This window comes from Octodon degus, unplaced genomic scaffold, assembly GCF_000260255.1.
Source record: "Octodon degus isolate 3935 unplaced genomic scaffold, OctDeg1.0 scaffold00083, whole genome shotgun sequence".
Taxonomy (NCBI): domain Eukaryota; kingdom Metazoa; phylum Chordata; class Mammalia; order Rodentia; family Octodontidae; genus Octodon; species Octodon degus.
The window spans coordinates 11,495,715-11,506,497 of record NW_004524659.1 but is presented as its reverse complement, the minus strand read 5'-3'; the positions used below and the strand labels follow the sequence as shown (position 1 = coordinate 11,506,497).

Below are 10,783 nucleotides of genomic sequence, written 5' to 3'. Positions count from 1 at the left end.
ACCATGCTGGGAGGTATGCACAACTATTTTATCTTCACAGCAATCCTGACTCCAAGGGGTAAAGTTACTAGTAGAGCGAAAGTCACACAGCAAGGCAGTGTTCGAACCCTTGTCTGAGTGATTGTAAAGCTGATAGGTCCTCAGAGATGAGAGGAAGGAAGAAGGGGGAGGAGCCCTCTGTGACAGTTGTCCCAAAATGAGCATAAACAGGATGTGGTATTGGACAAAACCTTCCCCCTACCCCATGGCCCGCCCCCTACAGCCCTGTTCCCCACCCCTACAAGACGGGAACTGAGAAAAGAAGAGGGCCTTGGACAGAAGACATCATGGTCAGGATCTAGGGGTTGATTAGGAAGGGGTGGATGATGGTTCTGGGGTTAGCCCTAGGCAAGTGAGACCCCTGGGGTAGCAGCCCAGGAGAAGGCTGGGGTCACCTCTAGCTGTTTGGCCCGGAGGGATGGGGGTGCAACATCTGCCTTCACCTCACAAAGGCCTCTGGAGGGCTGGAGGGACCTGTGCGTCTTCCTTCATGGCTGGAGAACCTGAGGCTTGGGGCTGGGGAGGGTGGAGATGGCAGAGACCAGAGCCTGCCGCTCAGCTCAGCTGTCCCTTGCCCCTCTGACAGTCTGACTCCCTGGTGGTGTGTGAGGTGGACCCGGACCTGAAGGAGAAGCTGAGGAAATTCCGTTTCAGAAAAGAGACGGACAATGCCGCCATCATAAGTGAGTGACTTCTTCCTGGATGGAGGGCTGGACTAGTGTCCCTTTAGGATGGGAGGGACCTCTAACCTCTGTGTGCCATCCCTCTCCAGTGAAGGTGGACAAAGACCGGCAGATGGTGGTGCTGGAAGAAGAATTTCAGGTGAGGGGCAGGGAGGGATTGGGGAAACGCAGGAGTGGGGACTGAAGCCAAGAGGCTGGCACCTCAACCAGCAAGGCTTAGATATCAAATTCCAGCACAGTGGCAACTCTAGGCAAGGGACTTTGCTGAGATAGTCTGTCCCCTTCCCTGTGAAATCTGGAAAACAGCTACACCAGAGGAAGCTCTCACTTGCAGGTCTAATGATTTAAGGTTTGTCATGGGTTTTAAAAGGCCTGGCACATAATATTTGCTCAATAAAGTGATAATGCTACTGTTAATACTCCATTCACACCTAAGCAAATGGAAGAGTTTCAAGGTAAGTTAACGAAAAGCCCACAGAAGTCCTTTATGATCAGGGAGCCCCCTCACAGACTTGCAGTCATTGGTAACATAGAGCCAACGCAAGTTTCTCTCATGGTGTTGGGGAAAGGATGGATGATAGGGGTCTCAGAGCCTCAGGCTAAGCTGGTTGACAGTGGAAGAGGACCAGCTAGGAGCTGGCCCCCTCGGGCCCTCTGAAAAGAAGTAGTGAAGTGGTTACTGTGGGGACACGGATTTAAATGTGAACTCTCCTGCTTATTGTCTGTGCAACCTGGGGCAAGGTCTTTGACCCACCCTGGGCCTCAGTTTCCTCAGCTGCCAAGTGGGTATAATAATAGGATTCTACAGTAAATGAAACCATGTTTCTGAGAACAGTACCTTGGCACACAGTAAGTACTCATTTAGTGGTGATTGTTGTCTTCTCTTTTATGTATCTTTGGCCTCAGAACATTTCCCCAGAGGAGCTTAAATTGGAGTTGCCAGAGAGACAGCCGAGGTATGCGGGGGGAATGGAAGGGAGGGGCAGGCTGTGGGAAGGGGTCGTGGTGGAGGCACACACCGAGACTGACCGAGGTCAGGCCCTTGCCAGGGGCTCAGGACCTCTGTGTTTGAGTCTAGGAGTTCATACTGTAAAAACAATTTTATCGTGTAGTATGAGCTCATTGCAGAATTTTACACTGATGACACACATAATATTGGTGTAGAGTTTATTTTTTTGTACATACTTTATCAATGTTTGGTTTATTTATTTATTTATTTTTGGCAGAACCGGGGATTGAACTCAGGCCCTTGCACTTGCCAGGGAAGCGCTTATTCCACTAAGCCATCTCCCTGGCCCCGTTTTTATGTATTTGGTACGCAGCTTAGACTTGTAGTGATCCTCCTGTTTTCAGCCTCCCCAGCGCTGGGATTAGAGGCTTAGTGCCGCTGTGCTCGGTCTTGGTGGCTGGCTCAGCGTGCCCAGGAGCAGAGCTGGTGTGGCACGTGGTGCTGGGGATTGAACCCAGTCCCTGAGCTGGCCTAAGCAGGTACTTAGTCTGCTGAGCTATCTCGCCAGCCCCAATGTTTGGTCTTGATGCAACATTGTTGGCAGCAGCTGCTCCTCCTCGTCCTTCTTTCTCTGTGGTACTGAGGGTTGAACCAAGGGATCATTGAGCTAAATCCTCAGCCTTACTTTATTTGTTAATTAATTTATTTGGCAGAACCAGGGATTGAACTCAGGCCCTTGCACTTGCCAGTCAAATGCTTATTCTGCTGAGCCATCTCCCTAGCCCCCTTATTATATATATAATTATACATACTATATATTATATATTATATATTATATATTTTTTTTAAATTTTGAGACAGGGCTGAGCATGGTGGTGCACACTTGCAACCCCTGCTCTTGGTAGGTTGAGGCAGGAAGATCATTGCAAGTTCAACACCTGGCTGTACTAGATAGGGATAACCTTTCTCAAAAGGCCTAAATAAATAAATAAAAAATAGAGACAGGGTCTTGCTAAATTGCCCAGACTGGGCTTGAATTTACAATTCTGTTGCCTCAACCTCCTGAGTACCTGGAATTACAGATGTGCACTGCTGTGCCTGACTATGCTGGTTTCATTTTGTAAAAGTGCAATTTCTCTTGTTTTTCATTGCTGGGGAGTGGTTTGGGCAGCAAAGAGATGTCTTTTCCTTTTTTTTTTTTGGGGGGGGGGGGCTGGGATTGAACCCAGAGCATGTTAGTAACTGGTATAATCTGTGGGAAGCTGCATGAGCCTGGGTTGTTGTTGTTTTTGGAAGAGCTCTTTGCCATGTCTACAAAACTGGTCTGCTCATATGTTTCATGTTGTCTAAGTTCATTTTTTGTTTTGGGTCTCTAGGATTTCGAGCCTCAATCTCAGGCTCTGGGTCTCAGTCAGGATTGGCTTTATAGTCATTCAACAACCACGCAGCATCCTGCACCCAGAGGGGGCCTCGGATCCCGGGTTAATGCTGACACTGGGTTTTGTTTTTTTCTTTTTGCAGTGACGGGGCTGAAACCCAAGACCTAATGCATGTTAGGCCCATACTGTACCACTAAACTAAATCTCCAGTCCCTTCAAAATTTTAAATTTGAGGAAGTCTTGCACCCACGGTGGTCTCAACCTTGTACTCCTCCTGCCTCAGCCTCTGGAGTACCTGAGAGTAGAGGTGTGCACCACTGTACGAGGCTAATGTTGACATTCTTTATGGTTTTCCTTTGAATTTGTGTTTTGCAAGGAGTCTGATGAGATAGCAGAGCATGCAGGTCCTGCCTCCTGCTGCCGCTTCCACAAGTTCTCAGTTGTGGCCTGCACCTGGCCTCAGGCCCTGCTGGTGTGGGGAGCTCAGGGCCAGCACCCACCTGGAATCACAAGTTTTAGGTCACCCAGGGCCTCATGCATGCTAGGCAGATGGTCTCCCACTGAGGTCCCCCCTCCAGTCCCCATGACAATTATTATTTGTAATCCTCTGTTGAGATTGAAATGAGTACCCTGGTCCCAGTCATTAACCCTAGGCTCCCAGTCTCAGTCCAGATTTAACCACACAGACGGAGACAGGTGTGGTGATGCTCACCTCTGATCCTAGCACTCAGGGAGGCTGAGGCAGGTGTTTCAAAAGTCTGAGCCCAGCTCAGGCAATTTAATGACTTAATATGCCACTCAAACTATAAATAGCCTAGGGATTTAGCTCAGGGCATAGGCCCTGAATTCAATCCCCAGTACCACAAAACAAAGAAACAAACTTGTAAACTGGGGGAGTGGGGCCTAGGCTCCAGGCCCAAGTCCTAAGTTTGCATTCCTTTCCCTGGGTGCAGGTTCGTGGTCTACAGCTACAAGTATGTGCACGAGGATGGCCGGGTTTCCTACCCTTTGTGTTTCATCTTCTCCAGCCCTGTGGGTGAGAAATAGCCCAGCCTCCCCAAGAAGTGGATCTTAGGTCCTGACTGTGTGTGTGTGTGTGTGTGTGTGTGTGTGTGTGTGTGTGTGTGTGTGTTTGGGCATACACTTGTGAATGTGTGTGTGGGCACCATGGTTACAGTGAATGGGTGTGAGACTGTGTTTGTGCAAATGTATACAGGCACCTGTGGTAGGAGTGCTTAACCTAAAGCTGGACATGATGGAGCATGCCTCTACTCCCACCACTCAGGGGGCTGAGGCAGGAGGATTGCTGAGTTTGAGGCCAGTCTAGCATGATAATTAAAAGCCAGCCTGAAACCCGTAGCATGAGACTCTTTCTAAACAAAACAAAGCAAAACAGAACAAAACAAAAGTGCTTGGCCCACTGTGCACAAGACCCCAGGTTCCATCCTTTGCACAACAAGAGAGAGCGAGGAAGAAAGAGAATGAGTGTGTGAGAGGCTGCTCGTGACGGGACAGGTGTGTGGAGAGTGGTGTTTTAGGGCAGTGAGCTGGAGGTGGTGGCTTGGATCCATCCACAGCCCCCCTGTTCTCATCTTGAGGCAGGAGACAACTTCCTCTTCCTTTTGTCTACCTGCCCCTAAATCTTTTCTTGAGACCCTCACAGTAACTTGAAGGTCCCAAACAAAGTTAAAACCCTGACCACAGTCTTTGGAGACCTCTTAGAACAGTTCCCAAGACCCTCCCCAAACTGCCCAGTCTGCAGGACATCGCTAAAGCGTCACAGAACTCGCCTGGGTCCCCCGTGATGCCCTCCTCTGTTTTCCATGCAGGCTGCAAGCCTGAACAGCAGATGATGTACGCGGGAAGTAAAAACAGGCTCGTGCAGACGGCAGAGCTCACAAAGGTCCTGGCCAGCCTCACCTCTGGAGTATTATGGGAGGCAGGGTGGGGGCTTGGACCCGTGGGTCTGAGGGAGGAGGTCTGGGACTTGGACACCTGCGTCCGAGGGGCCTGGAGTCCTCACCAGATCATAATGCTAAGACCTCTGTCTGCCCAGGTGTTTGAAATCCGCACCACTGATGACCTCACTGAGGCCTGGCTTCAAGAGAAGTTGTCTTTTTTTCGTTGACCTCTGAAGCAGAGACATGAATTCCTGATGTTTGAGTCCCCAAGGGAACTGAAGACTAAAATCCTTAAGATGAGAGCATCCAAGACTGTAAAGCAATTAAAAACGCAAGAACTCAGATCCTGACTTAATTTCTGCCCCTCATTCTAGGCGGTAGGCGCCAGCCCCTGCAGTATCTCCGTACGGCCGGCAGGGGGCGAGCAGAACTAGCGCATGGGAGCTGAGTTGCTGGAGAAAACGACACCTGTTTCTCGGAAGGGGCGGGGCCTGTAGAATCTCCAGGGGGAAGCGGTGGGGAATGAGGGAGGCCTGGGTCTCCTGGAGGAGTTGGGGGAAGCGTCTATGGAGGGATCGCTCTTAAGAAAACAAGGCCATTCGATAGGAAAGAATGCAGATGGCCAGTTCCCTTTCTGTCTCCTCGTCCTCTGGACTCTCTGGGTACTAGTGGGCATCAGCAGGCGCAGAATGCCACTTTCTTCAGCTAAGCCCGCAGGCAGAAAGAATTTAAAGGCCGAAAAGTTGTAAAAGATTCAACTACAATTGCTGCTTGGGCTTGGAGTTGTTGGGCTGGATAGTTCAGGTGATTGGATAGGCCTGAGGGCCCTTGCTGTGGGAGGTAGAGAGGATATGGGATCCTCAGTGGACCACAGAGGGGTTGAAGACCAGGGAAGGGAGACCCCAGCCCACCTGATTCTCCCCTTTCTTCTGGCGTCTCAGCACTGAACTATCTCATGCATTAGTCTGTCTTCAGGACCTTTATTGAGCACCTATGGTATACCAAGCTCTGAAAATCCTGAAGGAGGCAGTTTTCACCAAGATGAATCATACCCTTCTCAGCATCTCTCTGCTTCTCCTCCATCTCTCATTCCTCATCTCTCTATTCCCAGATTCAGGGACTTGAAAGTCCTTCCCCACTTCTGGTTCCCTTGTAGAGGATGGCCCATTGCTATGGTAACAATGATACAAGGAGTGATACAAGGACTCCCCTCAAAGTCCTGGGGGAGGGGCTAAAAGGCCTAGCTCTAACCATACTTCTTCCCTCCCAGCTATAGCATCAGATCTTGTTCATCAGCCCACCCTGCCCTATCCCTTGCCACCATATCTCTCTGGTCAGGTCAACCCCTTGGAATGAGTAACTCAGAACCATTCTATGCTGGGACATAAGGAGATGGCCCTTGCCTTTATTTGGGGGTAGATGGGTTGAATTCTTCTTGTACCCTCCCTCCCCTCATTTCCCCATCTACCTATCACAGTCCCAGTCCCTGATGGCTGGAGATGGAAAGGCAGGACGACTGGGGTTAAGATATTCAATTAAGAGGACAAGGAATGACCTGCAGAGGTCATCAAGGTGAAGTGATTTGCTCAAGGTACTGCACTTTCATAAGCAAATGAATGACAACAGCTAACTTTTCTATTGGGTGCTTGCTGTGTACCAGATACTTCTACAAGCACATTACAGTATTAACTCATTCAGAAGGTTATTACCACCAATTAAAGATGAAGAAACTAAATCACAGAAGTCAAGATTAGTTGCTTGAAGCCACATGGCCAGTGGTCAGACACTACAATTAGAATTCAAGCCTCAGGAGACCCTGTGATGAACTACCTTTCCTAAGCAAGAGATTTAGGGAACCATCACCTCTTCCTCTCTTCTCCTTCCTCCCTGAGGTTCCCACCTCTCCACAGTGGCATTTCTGTCAGTAGGGAGGCTCTGCTTGTAAATAATCCAATCAGAGAGGGGTTTGCATAAGGCCTTGTCCAATAGGAGCAAAGGGTCTGGAAAGCAAGAGCCAATCAAAGAGGATGACTCAGGAGAATGGGTATGGCTAGGACTGTGCAAGGACCAATCAGGGAGGTCAGAACAGAGTACATTATCCAATAAAGAGTGAGCACATAGGGTGTGGCTTTGGGTTTGGGGGGTACTCTTTGAAGTGGTGTGCAAACTGGATACCACTTCTTTTAGTTTCACCAGCCTACCTTTTCTGTTCTTACAGATCTGAGTTCTGGGCCTGAGGCTTTCTCTGGGAGACTTTTCCCTCTTCACTGTGGATGTGAGCAGGGGTCTCATTAGAGAGGCTGAGTTTTGAGGGTGGTTGGTTATAGGAGACCTAGCCCAGGCATAAGGAACCTTGCTGAGACTCAAAATTAAGAGGAAGAATGGCATTGGGATGAGGCTTCAGCCTGTGGGTGGGGCCTAGACTGAGAATGTATTCTGAATTGTGTATAGTTTGTCTCTGCAATATGGGCTTCATTTGAATGGCTATCTATCCCTTAGGTCAGATAGGGCATGAGTTTTTGATCTAGGGGCAGAGCCTGAGGGACAGAGGGTTGAGAGTAGCCTTGGAGTGGGACCTAAATTGCAGAGGAATACAATGGGATGTGACTCTGTATTAGAAAGTCTGGTGCAGAAATTATGGCCCCACAGAAATGACCACACTGTTTTACCTCCACGTGTTGCTCAAATCTTGAGGCCACCTTAGGGTCACTGGTCACCCACGACATTCCACAGAAGCTGGGACATATGGTTCCCTTTTAGTGACTCCAGGCTTGGAGATTATTTCTTCCTGTGGTGCCCAATGGCAGGGGCTGTGTCCCACATCACTCTCCCAAGAGGTGTTCAAGGGCATACAAACATTTCCTGAGCATCCTGCTGTGTGTCAGTCTCTACTAAGCCCCCTGGGGCCCTGGCCCTAGCTCAGTTCTTTAAGTGGCTGCTTCCACAAAGCTGTCAGCCTCAGGCTGCAGTAGTTCGATCCCCACAACTCCAGGCAGCCAAACCTGCCCTGAGGCATTCGGAGAAAAAAAAAAGTCCTTATTCTACTAAGCCCCCTGAAGGAAATGGGTGCCCATTTGCCATGGGAGAAGCATAGATTGCAATGACTATACAATAATCACGATGAACTACTAAATAAATAATAAACAGGCAAACCAGGAAATGAATGAAACCCTTCCAGAGTGTGGAATGTGCTGTGAATATGGGAGGTGATGTCACAGTTGGAATGGTGGGACTGCTTAGGGTTCCTTCCTGCCTCTTTGTCTCTGGAAGAGTCTTCTCCCTTCCTCCCTTTACATTTGTTATGAAAAATTGCAAACATGCAGAAAAAGGAGAAATCAATTTATAATGAACGGTTAACCATCTACCCATCACCTAGATTCTACCACGAACGTTTCACCCTTCTTGCCTTATTACATAGCTGCCATCTCCCCATCTATCAGTCTGCCTTCTTTTTTTATGTATTTCAAAGTAATTTACAAATTCTGGTGGGAGCCTAGGGGTGTGTGTGTGTGTGTGTGTGTGTGTGTGTGTAAATTGGGGATGGAAAAGACAAGTTTCTCTGGAGAGACCACATCTAAGATGTGAATGGAAAGGGGATGGATGGGTCATAGAAAAAGAAGAGAGCAAAAGCCCAGGGGCCTCTCTGAGCCTGTGTGCTGGAGCAATAAAGACATCATTGAAGCTGGACGACACGAATGTCGTCCAGGAAAGAGGTTGAGAGGAGCACAGGAGTCAGAGCTTACAGGGTCAGAGAGACTCTGAGGGGAGCTTGCCACTACCTGGGCCTCACTCACACTCTGGTTTCTTCATCTTCGTGTGCAGCTGTCTCTTTTACCTCACCCTCTCCTTCTCCACTCCTGTCCATACTTGCCTTTACTTCTCTTTCTGCTTCATTTCTGTCCTGTTCCCCTACTTACTGCCTGTGTGACCTTGTACGAATGACTAACCCTCTCTATGCCTCGATTTTCATAATCTGTAAAATGGGGACTTTTCTTCAACTGGTTGGTTGTGGACTGGGTGAAGTAGCGTGCAGAATCCTTGGGGCCATTGCTTCCACATAGAAGTACTACATGCATTTCACTTTTATTAGGCCTTCCCCCATTTCTGTGCTGCCAGCCTCAGCCCCTTATGCTCTAGCAAAGGGTATTAGGAACTGTGAAAGGGGTGAGAATGGTGCTGGGGGTGACAGAAGGAGTCTGGAGGCTTGAAATGTTCCTTGGGGCATTTCATGATTGTGAGTGGGGTCAGGGTTCATGGAGGATCTTCAGAGGTGTTTGGCTCTGGGGGTTTGGCTAGGAATAATACCAAGGAGGTGCTTGGGAGAGGGCCTCTATCTAGTGGGACCTAAAATAAGAAGGCTTGGAGATTCCAGGGGTCTGGAGACAGTAATAAAATCTTTTCTTTTCAGTACTTGGGTTTAAACCTAGGGCTTTTGCACTGAGCTATATCCTTAGCTCTTTTAAATGTTTAATAATAATAATTATTTTGAGATAGGATCTGGCTATGTATTTCAGTTGCCTTGTTTGTTTTTGGTATTTTTTGATTTTGCTATATTTTTTTAGTTGAATTGTTTCTTTTTTGGAGAGGTTCATTTTTTGTTTTTAGTGTTAAGGCTCAAACCCCAGGCTTCCAGAATGCTAAGCAAGCTTTCCATCATTGAGCCAAATCCCCAACCCCTGGCTATATAGTTCACGCTGGCCTCGAACTCCTGATGATCTTCCTGCCTCAGCTTCCCAAGTGCTGGGACTATAAGTGTGCCACAACTCCTAGTAGCCCTTTTTTATTTTTTGAGATAGGTTATTGGGCAGTTTCTAAACTACCCTTCTGGCCTTGAACTTGTGGTCTTCCTACCTCAGCCTCCCAGTGCTGACATTACAACTGTGTTCTACTGTCCAGGTAAGATGGATTTTAAAGGGAGGCCTTGCTGGTTTGAGAGCCGTGTGAGTAGCTCAGAAAGAGACGGCGCATGGTCTGAGATACTCAGTGGCGTTTGAGGGAGGGCCAGAGGTTGGCAGAGGGGTCAGAAGAAGACAGGAGGCACAGTGAGGGGGGAGTCCAAGGGAAAGGAGTTGGGGTTCCCATGGGAGCAGGGCTGCTGGGTGGGGATGAAAAAGAATCTAGGGCAAGTCAGGTGTTCTGGAAACTAAGGAGTGCCATGAAGGCAGGGAGAATGGGAAAGATCTGAGGTCCCTAAGAGGGTTGGAAGATGGTCTGGGGTCTAATGGCGGTAATGGGAAATGTTTAAGTATCTTCCATAGGGACATATTTTGGGGGTGTCTGGAAGTTAGACATGATCTGGAGACCCTATTGGGGGCCAGGGAATGGCTTAGGATCCTGAAAGGTAAAAAGACATGGGGGGGGGTGAGGTAAGTCCCCCAAAAGAAGTGGGATCCAGTTTGTGGATCTGATTGGGTATAAAATATGGTCTGGGTCCCCAGAGGGAGTAAGGCACCATCTGGGGTCTTCCTGAATGTTGTCCGATGGTCTGGGTTCTCCCTGGACGTTAGGGTGTGGTCTGGGGTCCACCCGAATGTTGGGGTACGATTTAGCGTCGTGGGGGTGGTTGATCTGTATCCCTTTGGACCACTGAGCTGTGATCTGAGGTCTCTCTGCATCTGGGGGCACATCTGGGGTCCCTGCCAGGGTGTGGGGCATAATTTGAGGTCACCAAGGAGAGTAGGACACCATTTGGGTTCTGGGTGGCTTTGCAACATGGTCGGGGTCCTCCAAGCAGGTGAGGCCTGCTCTGAGGTGTCCTGAGTGTCGGGATCTGATTCGAGGTTCGGCTGGGCGAGCATGGGTCCCCTAGCCAGCCAAGGCGTGGTCTGCGGG

General features: G+C 49.0%; 1 protein-coding gene across 1 annotated transcript; it reads left to right on the top strand.

Annotated features, from left to right (window-relative positions):
* The first annotated feature begins 225 nt into the window (after window positions 1–225).
* Gmfg (glia maturation factor gamma) lies at window positions 226–5,295 on the top strand. The gene is made up of 7 exons (XM_004636800.1): window positions 226–329; window positions 626–722; window positions 812–861; window positions 1,629–1,678; window positions 4,004–4,086; window positions 4,880–4,953; window positions 5,107–5,295. Exons 1-7 carry the CDS (start codon window positions 327–329, stop codon window positions 5,176–5,178), a joined length of 429 nt encoding a protein of 142 aa, XP_004636857.1. The 5' UTR covers window positions 226–326; the 3' UTR covers window positions 5,179–5,295.
* Window positions 5,296–10,783: the final 5,488 nt, after the last annotated feature.

Bases quoted from the DNA above. Each gene is read 5' to 3' on its own strand.
- Gmfg (XM_004636800.1), top strand. The intron at 862-1,628 runs GTGAGGGGCAGG...CTTTGGCCTCAG, and splicing joins TGCTGGAAGAAGAATTTCAG to AACATTTCCCCAGAGGAGCT. The intron at 4,954-5,106 runs GTCCTGGCCAGC...CTGTCTGCCCAG, and splicing joins AGACGGCAGAGCTCACAAAG to GTGTTTGAAATCCGCACCAC.